The 16,364-nt window shown below is 63.8% G+C and overlaps 1 protein-coding gene across 10 annotated transcripts in view; it reads right to left on the reverse strand.

Annotated features, from left to right (window-relative positions):
- The window catches only part of ADAMTS13 (ADAM metallopeptidase with thrombospondin type 1 motif 13), a 28,711-nt gene that overhangs the window by 7,863 nt on the left and 4,484 nt on the right, over positions 1-16,364 (reverse strand). For 6 of the 10 annotated variants that reach the window (XR_014302138.1, XM_082696282.1, XM_082696281.1 and 3 more), the window contains exons 6-24: positions 15,678-15,837; positions 14,482-14,621; positions 13,024-13,107; positions 12,730-12,854; positions 12,473-12,619; positions 11,189-11,329; positions 10,486-10,648; positions 9,600-9,704; positions 8,713-8,864; positions 8,533-8,596; positions 6,906-7,032; positions 6,359-6,507; positions 5,911-6,031; positions 5,210-5,290; positions 3,805-3,986; positions 1,968-2,103; positions 1,758-1,887; positions 1,250-1,432; positions 205-379 (exon numbers count right to left, since the gene is read on the reverse strand). Coding sequence is in view for 9 of the 10 variants with exons in the window: in XM_082696282.1 (XP_082552408.1) it covers positions 205-379; positions 1,250-1,432; positions 1,758-1,887; positions 1,968-2,103; positions 3,805-3,986; positions 5,210-5,290; positions 5,911-6,031; positions 6,359-6,507; positions 6,906-7,032; positions 8,533-8,596; positions 8,713-8,864; positions 9,600-9,704; positions 10,486-10,648; positions 11,189-11,329; positions 12,473-12,619; positions 12,730-12,854; positions 13,024-13,107; positions 14,482-14,621; positions 15,678-15,837 (2,565 nt within the window). In the remaining variant the exon portion in view is untranslated. Of the gene's footprint in view, positions 1-204; positions 380-1,249; positions 1,433-1,757; positions 1,888-1,967; positions 2,104-3,804; positions 3,987-5,209; positions 5,291-5,910; positions 6,032-6,358; positions 6,508-6,905; positions 7,033-8,532; positions 8,597-8,712; positions 8,865-9,599; positions 9,705-10,485; positions 10,649-11,188; positions 11,330-12,472; positions 12,620-12,729; positions 12,855-13,023; positions 13,108-14,481; positions 14,643-15,677; positions 15,838-16,364 lie in introns of all 10 variants that reach the window. The other 4 variants (XM_082696278.1, XM_082696276.1, XM_082696274.1 and 1 more) reach the window with 1 other exon arrangement.

Below are 16,364 nucleotides of genomic sequence, written 5' to 3' on the forward strand. Positions count from 1 at the left end.
CCCAGCTTGCCAGCTGGAGGGGGACGAGGCCCAGAGCTTTCTCCCTAGGCTCATCCCTTGGGCGAGCAGGTCCCGTACACAGCCACGTTGCAGAAGGACAGTCCTTGCGCCCTGGCCAGGAGGCCAAGGGTACTCAGTGCTCCCTGTTCTCCTGTCCGATAAGCCCCCAATAGCCCAGGGTACCCTTGTGCCCAGGATACTCACATCGCTTGGTTCTGGAGAACATGCTGTGGCCACACAGGGTTCCTGGGTAGGCAGCTTCTCGTCTGTGGGGCAGGGCCCCGCGGTGGCCAGGCCCTCTGCCCTGCGCACACATGTCCTATTCCACAAAGCCGGGTCTGCTGCACAGGCTGGCGAGCACGCGTCTGAGCCCTCCCGCCTGAGGACAGGACAGACAGCATGCCCTGCCTCTCTTCGGGCTGTAGGGCTCCTGGGGCGGAGAAAGGCAGTGAACCCGCACCCCAGCACCCCAGCACTCAAGGAGGAGCCCCACAAAGAAGCAAAACCCTGAGGCCTCTCCCCAGAGTGCTGGACAAGCGGCTGCAAGCCCTCCACTTGGTAGCCCGGGGGCGGGGACTCAGGCCTGGACCCGGGGCCTTCCAGAGAGGAAGGTGGGCCTCCGACCCGAGAGAACCATCACTCCTCACACACTAGCAGGTGCCGAGAAACGGAATCGGGCCACCCAGGTGAGGGATGGCAACCGTGTTCCGAGTCCAAGCCAGCCCTGACAGGGGGCAGCTGCCAGCTGAGCTGAGGCAAGAGGGGCCTCCGTGGGAAAGGGTGGGGATTCCCAGGTCTGCGGCGCACGGGACAGGGGCAAGGGAGCCCGAGCCATGCCTGCGCCACCAGTGACCGAGGCCAGGCTCCTCCCCACTGGACCAGTAACAGAACTGGGGCCCAGAGAGGAAACGGATTTGCCCTGGTGCCCCAGCCAGTTAGCAGCAACTCAGAAGAAGCCACTGTCAGCTCAGATCCTGAAGGGAAAGGAGGCACCATGGGGACAGCAACAGTAACCACAAAGGGACACTTATGGCTTTACGTGTGAGCAAAGATCTGGGGGTTCACAGAGGGAAATGGCCGGCCCAGTGTCTCCTGGACAGTAATTCTGAAGCTGGTCCCTCTGGGACGGTGGGGCCCGGCCAGAGTCCTAGGGGTGAGGGGACACTCTGCAAGGGTAGGGCTGGGTGTAGGACAAGCCCTGAGCCCTGACTGGAGTTGGGCAGTCGCCTCCCTGCCTCCCTGCGCTCACCTCACCGGGCAGGCCTGGAGGTTGCAGGCTTCCACCACTGCCGGCTCTGGGGCCAGCACTCTGCACCGGGCAGGGGGCAGCGGCCTCAGGAGGGTGCCCTGGGCCTCCACGCAACGCACCGCCCTCTCCCGCAGGCCTCCCCCGCAGGAGACACTGCACGCGCCGAAGTCTCCGGCTGCCCAGCTGAGGACGAGAGGGACAGAGTGTCGGGGCCATCCCTGTCCCCTCGAGGACTGGCTCGGGAGAGGCAGGAAGAGAAAGGCAGATTTGTCCAGCGGACTGGCTTCCCTGCTCTGCACTGGACCCTATGTCCCTGCAGGTTCCTGGACATGGCCCAGGGACAGCCCACTCAGCCCCTTGGCCCCCTGGGTGTCCCCGGCGGGGAGACCTGGGCGGCGCCTGGGGGGGCTCGGTCGATTGAGCCTCTGACTCTCAATCTCAGCTCAGGACGTGGGCCCCGTAGCCAGCGAGAGCCCGGCAGGCATGGCAGAGCGCAGGCAGCACTCACTATGGGGGGCAGGGCCTGGGGGCGCAGGACTCTGACCAGGCTGCTGGCTGCTGGCTCCCTTCGCACCGGGCGGCCTCCGCCCACTCGTTCCTGGCCTGGTCCAGACAGCCGTAGGTCACCCAGCGCAGCCCTGCGAGGGAAGAGCGGGGCTGGGCCACCTCCCTGCAGGGAGCAAACTGTGCTTCAGGTGAGCCCCGGCCCAGGCCTCACCTGCCCCACAGCTCACGGAGCAGGACCCCCGCATGGCGGCCCAGGCCCAGGCCTGTGGCCGCTTAGGCTGGAAGTAGGTGAAGGTGATGTCTGGGCGTGCGAGGTCACCATACTCCTCCCCGTAGCGCCTGTAAACCTGCCGGAGACAGACGGAGAGCTGGGGGCCTTCTCTGCTGGGCTCCCCAAGGGAGCTCGGCCGGTCCTGGGGCTCTGTGTCCAAGGCCAGCCCCAGAGTGGGGCCAGGCAGAGCCCCGGAGGCCCAAGTGTCCAGCCCCTGTCCGCACAAGTCCTCATCCGGCCACACGGCGCCGTCCTCCGTGAGCATGGGGATTCTCCGGCCCGCCCAGCAGGTCCTGAAATGGTGGCTCGGAGCAGCCCCGGAATCTGTGTTTTGCACACACACGGCAAAGCGTGCAGACACAGCTGCGAGGCCCTGGGAACAATGCTGCTGGGGGTCGGGAGGTGGGTGGCCTGGGCTGCATGGGGAGTCACGAAAGGAGTGCACTAGTCCACGGGGGGCTTCCTGTAGCCTGGGTGGACTCTGGGGCAGCCCCTGCTGTCTCTCCTGCTGTGGGGCAGAGGCCGGCGCTGCTAGACCAAAGTCAAGGGCCACCAACCTCAGACCTCTCCTCAGGGCTATTCCAACACATGCTAACGTCCACCTACTTCACCAAGCGCCTTTCTCTGCAAAGCACACGTGGGGACACGAGCAGAGGAGCTCACGCAGGGAGCTCTGTCGCCGAGAGCCAGGAAGAGCCAGCGTCCACCCAGAGCCTCCTTGGGACCAGCGACTGCTGCCGACACTGCCCGGCATGCGCGTCCCCTGACTCTCGGAGGTAGGCGGCCCATTTCACGGGGGAAGATTGAGGTCTAGGGGCGGCGGCAGAGACAGGATGAGAACCTGGCAAGCTCTGTGGAGGACCGCGAGGCTTGGGAGAAATTTTGGCTGCTGGGTTGGCCCTCCTGGCACCCACCCCTTTGCCCCAGGACTTCTGCAGCGGGGGAGGAGCCCTCAGTTTCCATTAGGAGGAGGCATCCCGAGCCGCTGGCACTTTCAGGATCCAAGCCAGCAAGCGTGTGGGCTGCAGCCGCCACCGCTCGGGGCACACACGTGTGGGGCGCTGGACACCCACCGCACGCTTAATGCCCCTTTAAGAGGTGGATCTTCACACTGACTTCATAATGTATGTATTCTTAGCCCCATTTTGCAGATGGGGAAACTGAGGTTCAGAAGAGTCAATTCCCTTGCCGAGTTCTTGCCGAGGCAGGATTCAAATTCTAGTCCACCTGCGTCCCCGGGCCCCAGCCCTTGACCTCGGGGTCTCCCTGTTTCCAGCAGCTGGGCTGCCCCTGCTCCAGGAGGGACACCCCCCACAGTGGGTCTCCAATCTGGGCATCCCACTGTCTCTTTCCCACAGCCTCCTTCGGCCAGGCCTGACACAGGCCCGATCGCCCCCTGCGCTTTACCCAGAACCCCTCAGCAGCTCTGGCCCCAACACCCCAGTATCCAGGGGGAACCCGAAGCCCTGGAGACCTGTGCAGCCTCCAGGCTCCTCGCACGTGGGTCCCTCCCCTCACCCCTCCTCACGACGCACCCTGCGCACACATCATCCTCTCCCTGCTGGGCCCGCAGCGTCAGCTCATCTCAGACCCCCGGGGGGGGGGGGGAGGCATGACCCCTGCACGCGCCACAGCCCTCCCCGGGGGGGAGGCACGACCCCTGCACGCCCACGTTCAGAACTGCAGGGACTCCCGTGCGCCCCCATGGGACTGCTGAGCAAGGGGCAGGTGACAGCAGGAGCAGGCCCCGCCGGCTCGCCCAGGCCCTCCGGATCACCTGGATCTCCACGGCGTCCTGGCTGGGCCCCCGGATGTGGATCTCCTCCCGGAGGGGCAGCCGGTCCTCGGTGAGGGCCACTCGGTACCCCACACGGCTGTCCTCCAGGAGGGAGGGGTAGGTGGTGCTGGGAGAGATGCCGGAAGTCCCCGCCACGACGTAGCGCCCTCGGATCCGCACGGCTGTGGGGGAGCGAGGCTGTGGGCGGGGGGTCCGCCTCCCCCACACCTGCGGCAGCTGGGGCGCCGGCCCTCTCCCGGAAGAGGTCCTGACTTAACGAATGGGATGGTGGCAACATGGGGACGAATCCCCAGGGCCACCGCTCTCCTCCCGGGGCCCCAGTCCTCCCAGGGAGCCCGTCTGCCCGGTGCCCTGGCCGGCCAGGCAGTCTCGGCGGCAGGCAGGGGACACCTTCCCAGATGCCCACAGGCATCTGACCACACATCGGTGGCCCTGCACCTCTGTCCAGAACCTGGTGAGCACCGTGGACCTGCCCTCTCTCCAAGTCTGCCTACACGGAGCTCTGCAGGCAGGTTTCGGGGGCTCAAGGCCCCCAGGACCATCCCCCCACTCCAGATGTCAAGGGCGGGTAGGGGCGCCCTCCGGAAATCAAGACACACTGTGGCATTAAGTGGGAAAGGAGGCGGCCTTGCCCAGAGACAGGTGTGGCCTTTGCCCTGGGCTTCCAGGAAGGGACTTAAGTCACACAGACAGGAGTGTCTTTGCTTAAGGTGGGGACCGGCCAGGCCAGAAAGACCAAATACGTGAAGCCGGACAGCAGCTTCGGTTGGTCTCCTCTGGGAACCTAGAGACCGAGGCCATCACGTAGGTCATCAGTCGCTCGGCCGTGCGTCGTGTTCACATCACGACGTCCTCATCAAACTGAACGCTGAGCCCGGGGCAGCTTGGGCTTGGCGACAGCCCGTGCCCACCGCCACACTCCGGTGCGGGACACCGAGCCCTCCCAGACTCCGCCCGACAGGCATCTCCGCTCTGGTTTCTTTCACCATCTCCTCGCCCTCGAACAAGCCAGATCCACGCATAGAAACGCTCTCGGTGCTCTGGGGGTCCTCTTGGGGACTTATCCGACCTGGCGGTGCTGAGGGAACCCCCGAAACTGCAGGTGGCGTCAGAAGTGTGAGGGCGTCTGGGGGCGCCTGGGCAGCTCCGTCGGGGAAGCGCCTGCCTTCAGCTCAGGTGGTGACCGCGGGGTCCCGGGATCGAGTCCCGGCTCGGCTCCCTGCTCAGCGGGAAGCCTGCTTCTCCCTCTGCCTCTGCCCCCCACTCATGTTCTCTCTCTCTAGTAAGTAAATAGAATCTTAGGAAGGAAAAGTCGTGAGGGCATCTGGGGGACGGTGTTTTCTCAGCTTCGGTTTGTCAGGGGCACGCCCTCGGGCCAGCTCACCCAGGTGCGTGAAGAGAGGCCTCCGGTTGGTGACGTGTACGCTGGTCAGGTTGCGGGTCACGGTCAGGAACGTGACATACTCTAGAAGGAAGCAGCAGGGGTGGGGGGGTCTCAGGTCACAGACGTTGGAGTGAAAGGGGGATTTCAGATGTCCCGGGTGGGCAGGGGGAGGCACCTTGAGGCCAAAAGCTAACAGTGGGGTTGCCTCAGGCAGTAGAGGGTCCCCTGTCACCGGGGGCCAATCCAAGCCAGGCCGGACGGTCACCTTCGAGGGGGCTGCCTGGCCCAGGTGGAGGGACCGAATCCCAGGTTCCAGGCTCAGCATGTGGCCCACCACAGGGAGGGGGACTCCAAGCGCCTACTCTGCGAACGACTTGACCTCTTTCAGAAACTGAGCTGAGTCGCAGGCTTCCCAAGTATAACATCCCCTTGGACAGGATTCCTCGGGGAGGAGAGGCGAGGCCAGGCCACTCCTCGCTGTCCCCTGTCTGGGTCTTAGCACGGCTACCCGGAAGTGCCACTGCCCGTGGCGGCCTCAGCCAACGGTCAGCTGCTCGGGGAGGCCGGCGAAGAGGAGGAGGGAGGCGGAGGCAGGCGGAGGCCCACGCGGAGGGTCCTGGGCTCGCTGCCGGGGCTCTGAGCGGCAGGTGATCCTTAGAGGTGGGGAGGAGCGCGGCCATCCATCCCGAGGGAGCCCCTACCTCTGGCCCTTCCGCCCGTGAAAGAGCCGTTCCGCTGCTGGCACGTGCTGTTGTCCCCTCCGCACACCTGACACACGTCTCGCACCTGCGGGGAGTCCATCGCGCCGTCACAGCCGAATGTCTGTGGAAAGAGCGGTGGTGGTGACACGCGGGTGCGTGACACTGGAGGCTCTGACGGGCGGCCCTCGCAGCTTCCGAGGGCGACGCGGGAAGCAGGTGTAACGGACTCGCCCGCGGTCACAGCAGGGCTCCGAACCTCCGGCCGGCTCCAAGGCCACCCCAGCGCCCTGGGAGCAGCCGTGCAGACTCCGCCGCAGCTTCATGGTGGCCAGCGCCCGCAGACGCCCCCTCACCCCACCCCCGGAGCCCTTGAGCCTCTGACTTCCCATGGGACTGGCCCCAAGGCCACCGTGGCTGGGAGGGCGCCCTGCTGCCCGCACACGCCTACCCTGCAGCTGCCCGCCACGCACAGGCTCAGGGTCCCGTCCTCCCGCTGACCACTTGGCACACACCGGGTCCCATCCAGGAAATGGTCCCCACGCCTCACCATGAAGGTCTCGCCGATGGCCCGGCACATGTGTCTGCACAGAGCGTCCCCTGGGGAGGCAGAGGGACAGGGGCCCCAGTGTAGGGAAGGCTACTCCACAGACCGCAGAGCACCCCCGGCGCGCCCGCGCCTCCGGCCACCACCCCACCCCCGCTTCCTCCTGTGAGTTGGGGGCAAGGGTCCCGGTCTCCGGAGGCGGTGACTGCAATCAGGGCAGAGCAGCGTCGCGGAGTTACGAGCCGAGGAGCGTCCTTGGCACAGCCCCAGTGTCATCGCACTGAATCCGCTCCCCGCACAGGGCGCCCTGCTCCCATCTCTGTGTTACAGATGGGAAAGCTGAGCCCCAGGCCTGTTAGCAAGGAGTGGTGCCTGGATGTGATGCGACCGACGCAGAGCCGGAGCCGGTCCCCGGCCCTCCATGGCGTCGGGGTGACGGGGCCAGCCGCACCTTGACTGTACTGCTCAGCGGGGCCCCAGCGGTAGAAGGAGGCGTTGCCTGGGGACAGATACAGCGGTTTCCCGTCCGTCTGGGAGCACTGCTCGGCCATGAACTCCAGCTGGGTCTTCTCACAGGCCTGGCCGGGAGGAGGCAGAGGACAGGCACAGGAGGGGCCCCGGGATGGGGGCTTGGGGCAGGGCACCTAGGATAGCGGCCTTTGCCACTGGGGACCACAAGGCACCATGCAGTGACCGGGTCACTATGTGGGCTGGAGCCCAGCTCCTGGCTGCGCCTCGGTTCCCTGCTCTGTAGTTGAGGGAGACAAGCCTTTCTCTGCTGATGCAAGAATCCGGGAGAATTTGCCAGGACAAAGGACAGGACACAGACGTAAAAGAGCGCTGCTCGCTGGCTCCCTTCCCCCGAGCCTGTGCGCCGGGGGAAGACTGCGCCCTCCCAGGCTGGGTAGGCCCCGAGTCTGCCTGCAGAAGGCGGGAGGGAAGGTCTCACCGGGTGCGGATCTTAATGCAAGGTCCAGGGAACCACCCAGTCTGATGGCCATGATCAAAACCACGGGCAGCGAGGATGGAGAGAAGGGGAGGAGGTGGGGAAACCAGAACTCTCAGAACTCTCGCGCCTGCGGCGGGAAGCAGAGTAGCTTCCCTGCTGGGCCGGCTGGCGGGGCTCCTCACAGAAAGAACTGGACCGACCTAGAAATGCTTTATGACCCAGGGACCTCTCTCTTAGGAGTCTGCCCAAAAGAAATAAAAACTGGCACCAAAGTCCATGGACAGACACGCTCCCAGGAACATGATTCATGACAGCCAAGAGGGGAAAACGGGCCGGATGCCTCGGCCGGATGAACAGGTGATACAAGGCCCGTCTGCACGAGGGGAGGTTGTTCAGCCACAAACAGGAGTGCACTGCTCACACCTGCCGCATGTGATGACCCTGAGGACGTGATGCTGAGTGAGAGAAGCCAGTCACGAAAGCTCGCCCACCGTGGGACTCCACTTCTACGAAACGCCCCAGCGCAGGCAAATCCACGGAAACAGAAAGCGACCGGTGTTGCCAGCGGCTGGAGGCTGGGGAAGGGGAGTGACCGCTTCGCGGGTCTGGGGTTCTCCTTCAGGTACTAGAGATGGACCAACGCTACTGGGCTCCACACTTCAAAACGGGTGATTTGAGGGGCACCTGGGTGGCTCAGCGGGTTAAAGCCTCTGCCTTCAGCTCAGGTCATGATCCCAGGGTCCTGGGATCAAGCCCCGCATTGGGCTCTCTGCTCAGCGGGGAGCCTGCTTTCTCCTCTCTCTGCCTGCCTCTCTGCCTCCTTGTGATCTCTGTCTGTCAAATAAATAAATAAATATTAAAAAAAAAAAAACGGGTGATTTGATATGATGTGGATTTCACCTGTGCTTGGACTGAAAGGGAGGCTTTTAGGCAGGGGGTGCCCCCAGGGAGGGCGGTGGCATGTGGGGACAGAGGTGCGACACTTGGAGGACCCACTGGGGTCCCAGCAGAGACACAGCAGCACCCCACTCTCCAAAGCGCCCTGGCGTGAGCCACAAATCACAGCCGCCCCAATCCTTCGGCACCACTGACCTGAGCCTCTCGTCCTGCCCAGGGGAAGCAGGCCTACCTGGGTGTTGCACATCTCAGCCTGGAGGTCAGCGCCCACACACGCACGCCCTCCAAAGGCAGGCCTGAAAATGTCCACAAGACACAAGAGGTGACAGGTGACCCCCTGCCCCCCCCAACCAGGGACCGTGGAGCAGGCCCCCTCCCTGACCTGAAGGACAGGGCCCCCTCCCTGTGGTACCTGGGGTTGTTGCAGTGCCTCCTCCGGGTGACCACACCTCCTCCGCAGGAGCGAGAGCAAGGGCTGGGGGGACCCCAGCTAGACCAGTGCCCGTGCACCACCCCCATGGGGCTCAGCTCCGCCAGGGAGCGGCAGTGACCCTTGGAGCACCACTGCAAGAGAAGGACAAGATATCCCACATCCAGGGCACCCACAGCCATGCTCACCCCCTAGCCACAGGGCACCCCCCCAGGACACCCACACCCACGCAGGTGTGTGCACGCAGGGACCCCGCGCCCCCATCCTGCTCAGGAAACAATGCTAACCCCAGGCTAGAGGACAGGAAGAGTCTGGCCACGCCGGGCAGAGAGTAAGGGCAGAGGCCCTGTGGTCTGCAGGGGAGAGGAAGACGCTGCCTGGTACAGCCAGCGAGAGCGAGCCTGGGTCAGGGAGCTGAGCCGCGCTATCACGGCCACTCAGAGCCTTTGTCTCCTCTGTGGGACGGGGGGACAACACCAGACCCAGGGAGGGGGGAAAAGACACGCAGCACTGGTGCGGGGAGGGCGGGGCTCGGGATCCCCCGCGGGCCCCTGGCAGGCGCTTTGTCAGTCTTCAGTGGTCCTGCAAACCTAGAAAACCCGTCCCACCTTCCAGGCCCTGCGGAGAGGCTGGGCAGGTCACGGGGACACGGGAAGCATCTTGAGGCCCAGCTCTCCCCACCAGGTGGCCAAGAGCAGCACCAGGGCCCTCTGCCTCAGCTAACCGGTCCTCCTGTCCCCCACCCCAGGAAATCAGGCAGCCAGGCTTCGGGGCCCCGCGTGCATGCGGACAAGGGCACACACGCATGGGCGCGCACACACACACACACACACACACACACTCGAACATCCCTTCGTTCCTGCTCTGACCTTCTGCATGCCGCACTCTGTCCCATCCAGGAGAGGAACAAGGAGGCGGCTACAGCTGCTTTGGTCCAGGGGGTCCGTGTGGCAGGACAGAGCCTGGCACATGTCCTACAAGGGTAGACAAGTGCCCAGTGCGGGGTCACCACAGCCCGTCGGCTCCGCCTCCAGTCTTAATTGTACCCCCACACCACAGGACCCACCGACACATATGCTGTTCCGTGGGCGCGGGTGGTGGGGGAGAGACGGCACAGCACACCTCTCCACGGGACAGGGATGCTGACCAGGACCCATTTTAGGGGCCCACAAATACGATTTCATTTCTTTCAAAATCAAAAGAAAAAGATGATCTTTGAGATCCAAGATGTTCTAATATGTAATATTAATAGAACTGTATTTACAGTACTCACGTAATATTTAAAACATTATCAGTAAGTCTCAACATTTCATGTAGAGGAAGAGACCGTGAAGGCAAAGGTGCTTGGGGCCATGAAAGTCCTGTCAGCCCAGGGGGACGTTTGCACTGGGGGCACCTGTCCCCTTCATCCCCTCATCTCCCCTCCCCTGCCAGCTTACACGGCTGCTAAAGGCTTTGGTTTGGAGGCCACTTCCTCCAGGAAGCCCTCCAGGTTCCCATTGGGTTGGAAGCCTTTAGTTACTGCCTATTGAAGTTCCCTGGGCACAGAGTCAGGAGCCTGCTAGGGTCTGCTCTACATAATTTGTGGAATGAATGTGTCAAAATGGAGAGCAAACATGGGGACTCTTCTTTAAAAAATTAAGAATTTTAACAAGTGACCCAGCCTGGCCCAGCAGGCGCTCGCAGTGGGGCATGAGCTGGGCACAGGTGGAGGGAGCCCGGGCGGCATGGTGGACCGGGGGGCACATGACTCACGAGGTGCTCCCTGGTGAAGGTGCAGGCCACGGCCTTAGCGCCAAAGGCCACGCGGCACTGCTCGTCTGCGCCGTAGAGGAGGCCCGGCTGCGCCGGGGGAGGGCGCCCCGCGGTCCCCGCCCGCGGCCCCGGCAGATCCAGCAGGCAGTGCGCCCGTCCTGCGCTGCGACGAGACCTGGGCTCAGGCTGCGGGTGGACACGGGCGGGGGCGGGGAGGGGAGAGGGCACGAGCGGGGGAGGACCGGAGTTCTCAGCATGAACCCGCAGGAGCGGCCCAGGCTGGGAGGCGGCTCGAATCCAGAGCTGAGGGGCCCGATGCAGGGGTGAGGAGGGGGATGCGACGGACGAGGGTTGCACGGATGGAGGGTGGAGGCAACGGCGGGGGGCGTGGATGGGGCAGAACTGAGGGGTGGACGCAGGAGCGGGCGGACGGAGGGCGCGGGCACCAGGAGGTGTGGACAGAGGGAGGGGCACAGGCTGGACGGGCGGGGGAAGGGTGGGCACCCGGGGGGGAGGGGGAGGATGGAGGAGAGGGCCAGGCAGGTGATGGGGTCCACGCGAGGGAGGCACAGGACCGGAGGGGACTAAACGGGCTGGGCAGGGCTGGGGCAGAGGGAGGGGTGGGTCTGGGGTCCAGTGGGGGTGCGCCCCGCGTGGAGATGGGGGCATGGGGAGGACAGGGCGGGGTGAGCAACGCAGCTACCTGAGCAGCTGCAGCACTTGCCGGCGGCTGCAGGCAGACCAGGACAGATCGCCAGGGGCGGGCGCGGCGTCCCCGGATGCCATCACGTGGCCGCTGGGCCCGCAGCCGCTGCCCGGTGCACCGTCGTGCTCCACGCCCAAGCTGTGCGTGGAGGCCACCGCTGAGGGTCCCCTCGCCTACCCACCCGCCCCGCCCACCCCCGCAGTCCAGGCCTGGCGGACCCTCCAGCCACGGGGTTTCAGACCGCAGCGGCCTCCTGACCCCGCCGCCAGAGAGCCCGGCCTCAGTTTCCCAGCCAAGAAAGCACCGATGATTAGCCAGAGCCTCCCGCCTCTCTCTGCTAATAAACATCGAAAGGCTTTAAAAATGTCGAGGGAAGCCACGCGGTGGGGTTAAAGGTCAGAGAGGACGGGGCGCTGTGGAGGCGGGGTGGGTGGGTGGGGGTCAAGGGTCCAGTGCAGGGGCTGGAACCGGGGTGAAGGTGGTTCTGCTGGGGGCTGATGTAGGGGCGAGGAGCCCAGGCTCACCGGGCACCTGAGCCGCCCACAGAGGCAGGGGTGCGGGGGGCCGCACAGAGCTCAGACGGGCCGGAAGGCCTGGGCCGGTGGGTGCCCAGGGAAAGGGGCACAGACCCAGGTTTTTACTTCAGGAGTCTCGGCGCTGCACGCGGGCGCGACTTTCATAATGAAAAGACTTAAAGATCTTGGAGAAAACTCGCCACTTCGGGTAAGTGACGCTAGTCGGAGCACAGATATGCCTACAGAACGCAGAGCGCCCGTAACAGGAAAAATCTGGAAACAGCCTAAAATCCAACAGCGTGGGCTTCAATAATGTGCACCAGAAAAATTATAAAAACTCTGGGGAAGACGTCCGGGATGTATTGCTCCGTTAAGAAAATAGTAACGAGACAATATACAATATAATCCCAATTTTGCAAATAAAAAATGATGCGTGTGGGTAAGAAATGACTAAAACAAAATGTGAACAGACGTTCTCTCTGGGTGGTAGGATTTTGACCGTCTGCTTTCTCTTTACCTGAATTTCCTAAAAAACTTGTTTTCTAATTATTAAGTTCATCTTGCTTGTTTTTTGGGGAGAAAAGGGTTTTTTAGTCACCTGGAAGTCAAGCAGTATCAGATTTCCCAGCCCTTGTCCCTCCCACACGTCCCGAGTCCACTGGGGCCAAGGCTATCGGTTCCTTCCAACAAACTCTGCCAGCCCCGACGTGACCTCCTGAGAGCCCAGGTCAGCTCCTAGGCCTCAGCTTGGGGACAGGGTGCCTACCTGTGTGCGATCTCATGGGCAATGGTGACCCCCAGGTCAAAGCCAGTATCCTCAGTGATGAGGCAGCTCCAGGAGGATGAGCAAGCACCCCCCAGCTGGGTGACCCCTCGAACCTGCCGGTTACCATCTGGTAACTCCAGGTCAAACCTTGGAAGAGAGGACAGACATCCGCATGGTGTGGACATGCCCGCCGGACCGCCTTTGCAGAGGGGGGCAGCTCCCGGGCAGGCTGGGGTGCCCCCGGGGAACACGGCTACCTGGTGATGTAGAGGACCAGGTCGGCGTGCCCCGGATCTGCGTCGTCCTCGGGGTTGACCGTCCTGCTCCACTCACAGACACTCAGCAGTGACGCCGTGATGTTGCCCGTGATGCTTGGAGCATCCTGGGGAATCCAGTAAGAGAGGCTGCGTTTACGGAAGCGGCGCCCAGCGGGGGCCGCCGGCATCTCAGTCCTCACCGCAGCCCTGGCACGAGGCGGAGACCCACAGGAAGAGGTAAAGGGAACAGAAGTGGCTTTTCTGCTGACTCTGGGCTCCCAGCTCGGCGCCTACCTCGGCCTGGGTCAGGATGACCATCTTCACTAGATGTACTCGGAACTGAGCCCCCAGAGATGGGTCCCTCAGCAGCTCTGACCCCTGTGGGGGGCAGGAGAGAGGAGAGACCCGTGTGGGCTGGCGTGGCCCGACTGGCGCGCTGGAGTCGAGAAGACGTTCCATCAGCACAGGGGGAAGACGCCAGTTGCCGGGCGGAAAGCCGGCCGTGGGGACAGGCAGATGCGCTCCTGTCCTCCCCTTGCTCGGGCTCCCCCCCCACACACACCCCTGAACGGGACACAGACCATTGTTATTAGTCTAGAACATTCCGTTCCAACCCTGCCTCTCTCTCACCAGATTCGTCCTGTCCTTTCTCTTTTCTGTCCGTCCACCTGAAACTGTTCTCGGCTTCTCTAACCTGCACGTCTCCATGAGGCGGCACGAGGCCCCCTCCCTCCACAAGCCCTTTCCTGGGTACCCCACAGAGAAGCCCCCTCCCCACGCCCCCGCCAGCCTCCTCGCTCTCTCTCGCCACGTGTGTCAAGATGTCGATCGCGGCTGACTTGTCGCGTGGCTGTTGGCATCAGCTCGTCCTCTGAATGACACACGGCCCCGTGAGAGCGCGGTGCGGCCACGGGCCTCGGCGGGCCTGGGCCGGAATCCGAGCACCGCCGTTCCCTTCCCACACTGCTCAGATGCTGCTAAGGGAGCCCAGAAGCCCAGGTTCCGTATCTGTCGAGTGGAGGGAAAGCCTTCTGTGGCTGTCAGCCTGGGGGACTTTGCCTTTTGCCCAAAACAGGTGGCCGTCCCCGAGGCAGGGCACATTCGTAGGGGCAGCCCACCCCCCAGGGCCGGCGCTCTCCCCGACGCTGCCGAAGCTTCCGTGGCAGCCTAGAGCAGTCACTGTGTGTGTGTGCACGCGCGCCCTCCGGCTGCGGGCACGGGTCTCACGTTCCTTTCCTGACTCGGTCTCTCCGACACCACTCAGTGGGAGACGTACCCTCCACCCACCTTCACCCCTACAGCCAAGTGAAGGGGAGGCCAGCGCAGTGGGGTGCCCACAGGAGGAGGGCCGGCACTGCTGGCCGAGGTGCCCGCGGAGCAAATGGGCTTCAGGACAGAGGTCAGATTTGAGAGTCCCCTGGAGAGAAGGGACCCAAGTAGCAAGAGGCCGTGGGGTGTACTAGTGACCCAAGAGGGGGTCCTGGGCCCTCACCCACCTCCACTCCAGGTGAGGGAGGGAAGGAGGAAGCAAAGTGCAGGCCACACACACCGCCCCCCACAAAGTCCTGGGCCGTAAGCATGACCCATCCTGAGGGTTACACCGAGTTCAGCCTGAGTTCAAGCTCCCAGGCAAGCCAGCTCCATCACATTCCACCCAAGTTCCTGGCGTGGGGCGCCGTGTCCAGAGGCTCCTGAGTCCCACGCGTTGGGGCCGGCGCCATCCACGGAGCCCGCTGCACAAGGAACACTCACCATGTTGAGGTTAGTGAGCACGTAGCGCTCGGTGTCCTCCTGGTGAGCCTGATAGACGTCGGGGCCCACGGCCACCAGCAGCTCCAAGTGCAGGACACTCCCCGCAGCCTGTCTCCGGACGCGACGGGAAGGAAGACGGCCTGTTGAGGGAGGAAGCAGGGCTGACAGAGAAGGTTCTAGAAGGAAGATGACTTGTGGCTTTGGACCCCCATGCCCAGGTCCTTCCTAGGCTCGGAGACACCGTGTGAGCCCGGTCCCTACTACTTCCCGCTACAGAGCTCAGAGACAGGGCTCCTCGGCTCTCACCTGGGGGATGTGGGGGGCAGGCAATCCCTGCCCCCCAGCTGGGTGGACACCGGGGAGCGGTTCTGGGCTGGGCCCACTCTCAGCCCCTACCTCCGGGAGCAGGTCTCCTGACTCCTCAGGAGACTTGAGCGTCCCAAGCTGTCGCAGATCACCTTCTGCGACAACTGTTAGAACTAGTGGTGGCTAGCCCGAGAGGCTGCTGGGTCTTGGATCCCACCCCGAGGGCCAGATCCCGTAGTGACCAGGCATCCCGGAGCATCTGAAAGGGCCTGGTGGCAGTGCAGCGCCCAAGGAGGGAGCTACTGCGTGGCCTTTTGGTCCTTTATGTCTCTCCAAAGCCCCGGGCACTGCTCTGCATCCCTGATGCCCCTCTGGGCACCTGCTGGAGAGCAGAACAGGCTCATTCCAAGATGACAAGGCCTGCCCGGGACAGCGCCCTGCCTGCACCCGGAGGCAGCCCGAGGGCTGGACAAGCAGGCCTGGGAGGCAGCAGGGCCATCTCCAACTGGGATCATGCCCAGAGCCACCGTGTCAGCCCCGAGCGGCCACTCTCTGTCTTTGGGGCCCGTGTTCCCGTCCGCATCACCAGCGAGTGACGTCCTGCCAACAATGCGTGTCTGTCAACAATGCGTGTCTGTGAGCGTGCTGTGTGAGCTAGGAAGGGCTGTTTGTAGGCTGAATGTCTACCTCTTCACCAAGTAGACAGTTGGGGGCATGGCTGATGGCCAGCCACGTGCTCCCCTGCCCTCCCTGCGCCCCAACATCCTGATGAAGATGGTTCAGTCACGGCTGCGGCATTTTGCATGGCTCCCTGGGCATCGGGGAGAGCTGGCCCTCCCCCCAGAGCTGTCCCCGAGGGCATCCCCACCCTCCTCTCCCAGAGGCTGTACCTTGGATGATTTCTGGGGCCTCGGGGACTGTGGGGACCTTGGGGACAGGCCTGTGGATCAGGTGCGGCTGGGCACGAACCCAGGGAGGCACCAGCTCCTGGTGCTGCCTCCTCACCGGCTGGACGTAGAACCTGTCCGCACCCACCAGGATGTCACCCTCCTAGAGAAGAGAGAACAGCATGGCACTGAGCCCAGGGGCCCCACTGCGTGACAGGGTCTCTCTGGGACGTCACAGCACCAGGCACAGACCTGTCCTGAGCTCTGTCCAGGGCTCCTCTCCAAGTCCAGTGCCCCCAAGCCCATCCTTGTGGGACAGCTGGGGAGGACCTGTGCCCACTTCTACACCTGCAGCCAACACCCACCCCCACCACACTCCAGTCCTCCCTCAGGTGGTGGCCTTGGCCTTTGGAGAGACACTGGCAGGGTCCCACATGTACAGAAACAGGGAGTGTCTCCAGGGACTAGCTAGGCCCGTGCTAACAGACAGCACAGCAGTCACCAGGAGTCCCAGGCTGACCAGGAATGGTTTATGTCCTGGTCCCCGCCGGGCCGCGCAACGCAGCAACGGGGGGGGGGAGGGGGGTCGGCCACGTGATGACGTAAGCGGCCGCGGCCGGCCGGATGCGCGGTGACAGATTTACACGGCCACTGGACACCAGTCCTCATCACTCCTCAGCTAAAGACCCT

This window comes from Mustela nivalis, assembly GCF_964662115.1.
Source record: "Mustela nivalis genome assembly, chromosome: 13".
Lineage (NCBI taxonomy): Eukaryota > Metazoa > Chordata > Mammalia > Carnivora > Mustelidae > Mustela > Mustela nivalis.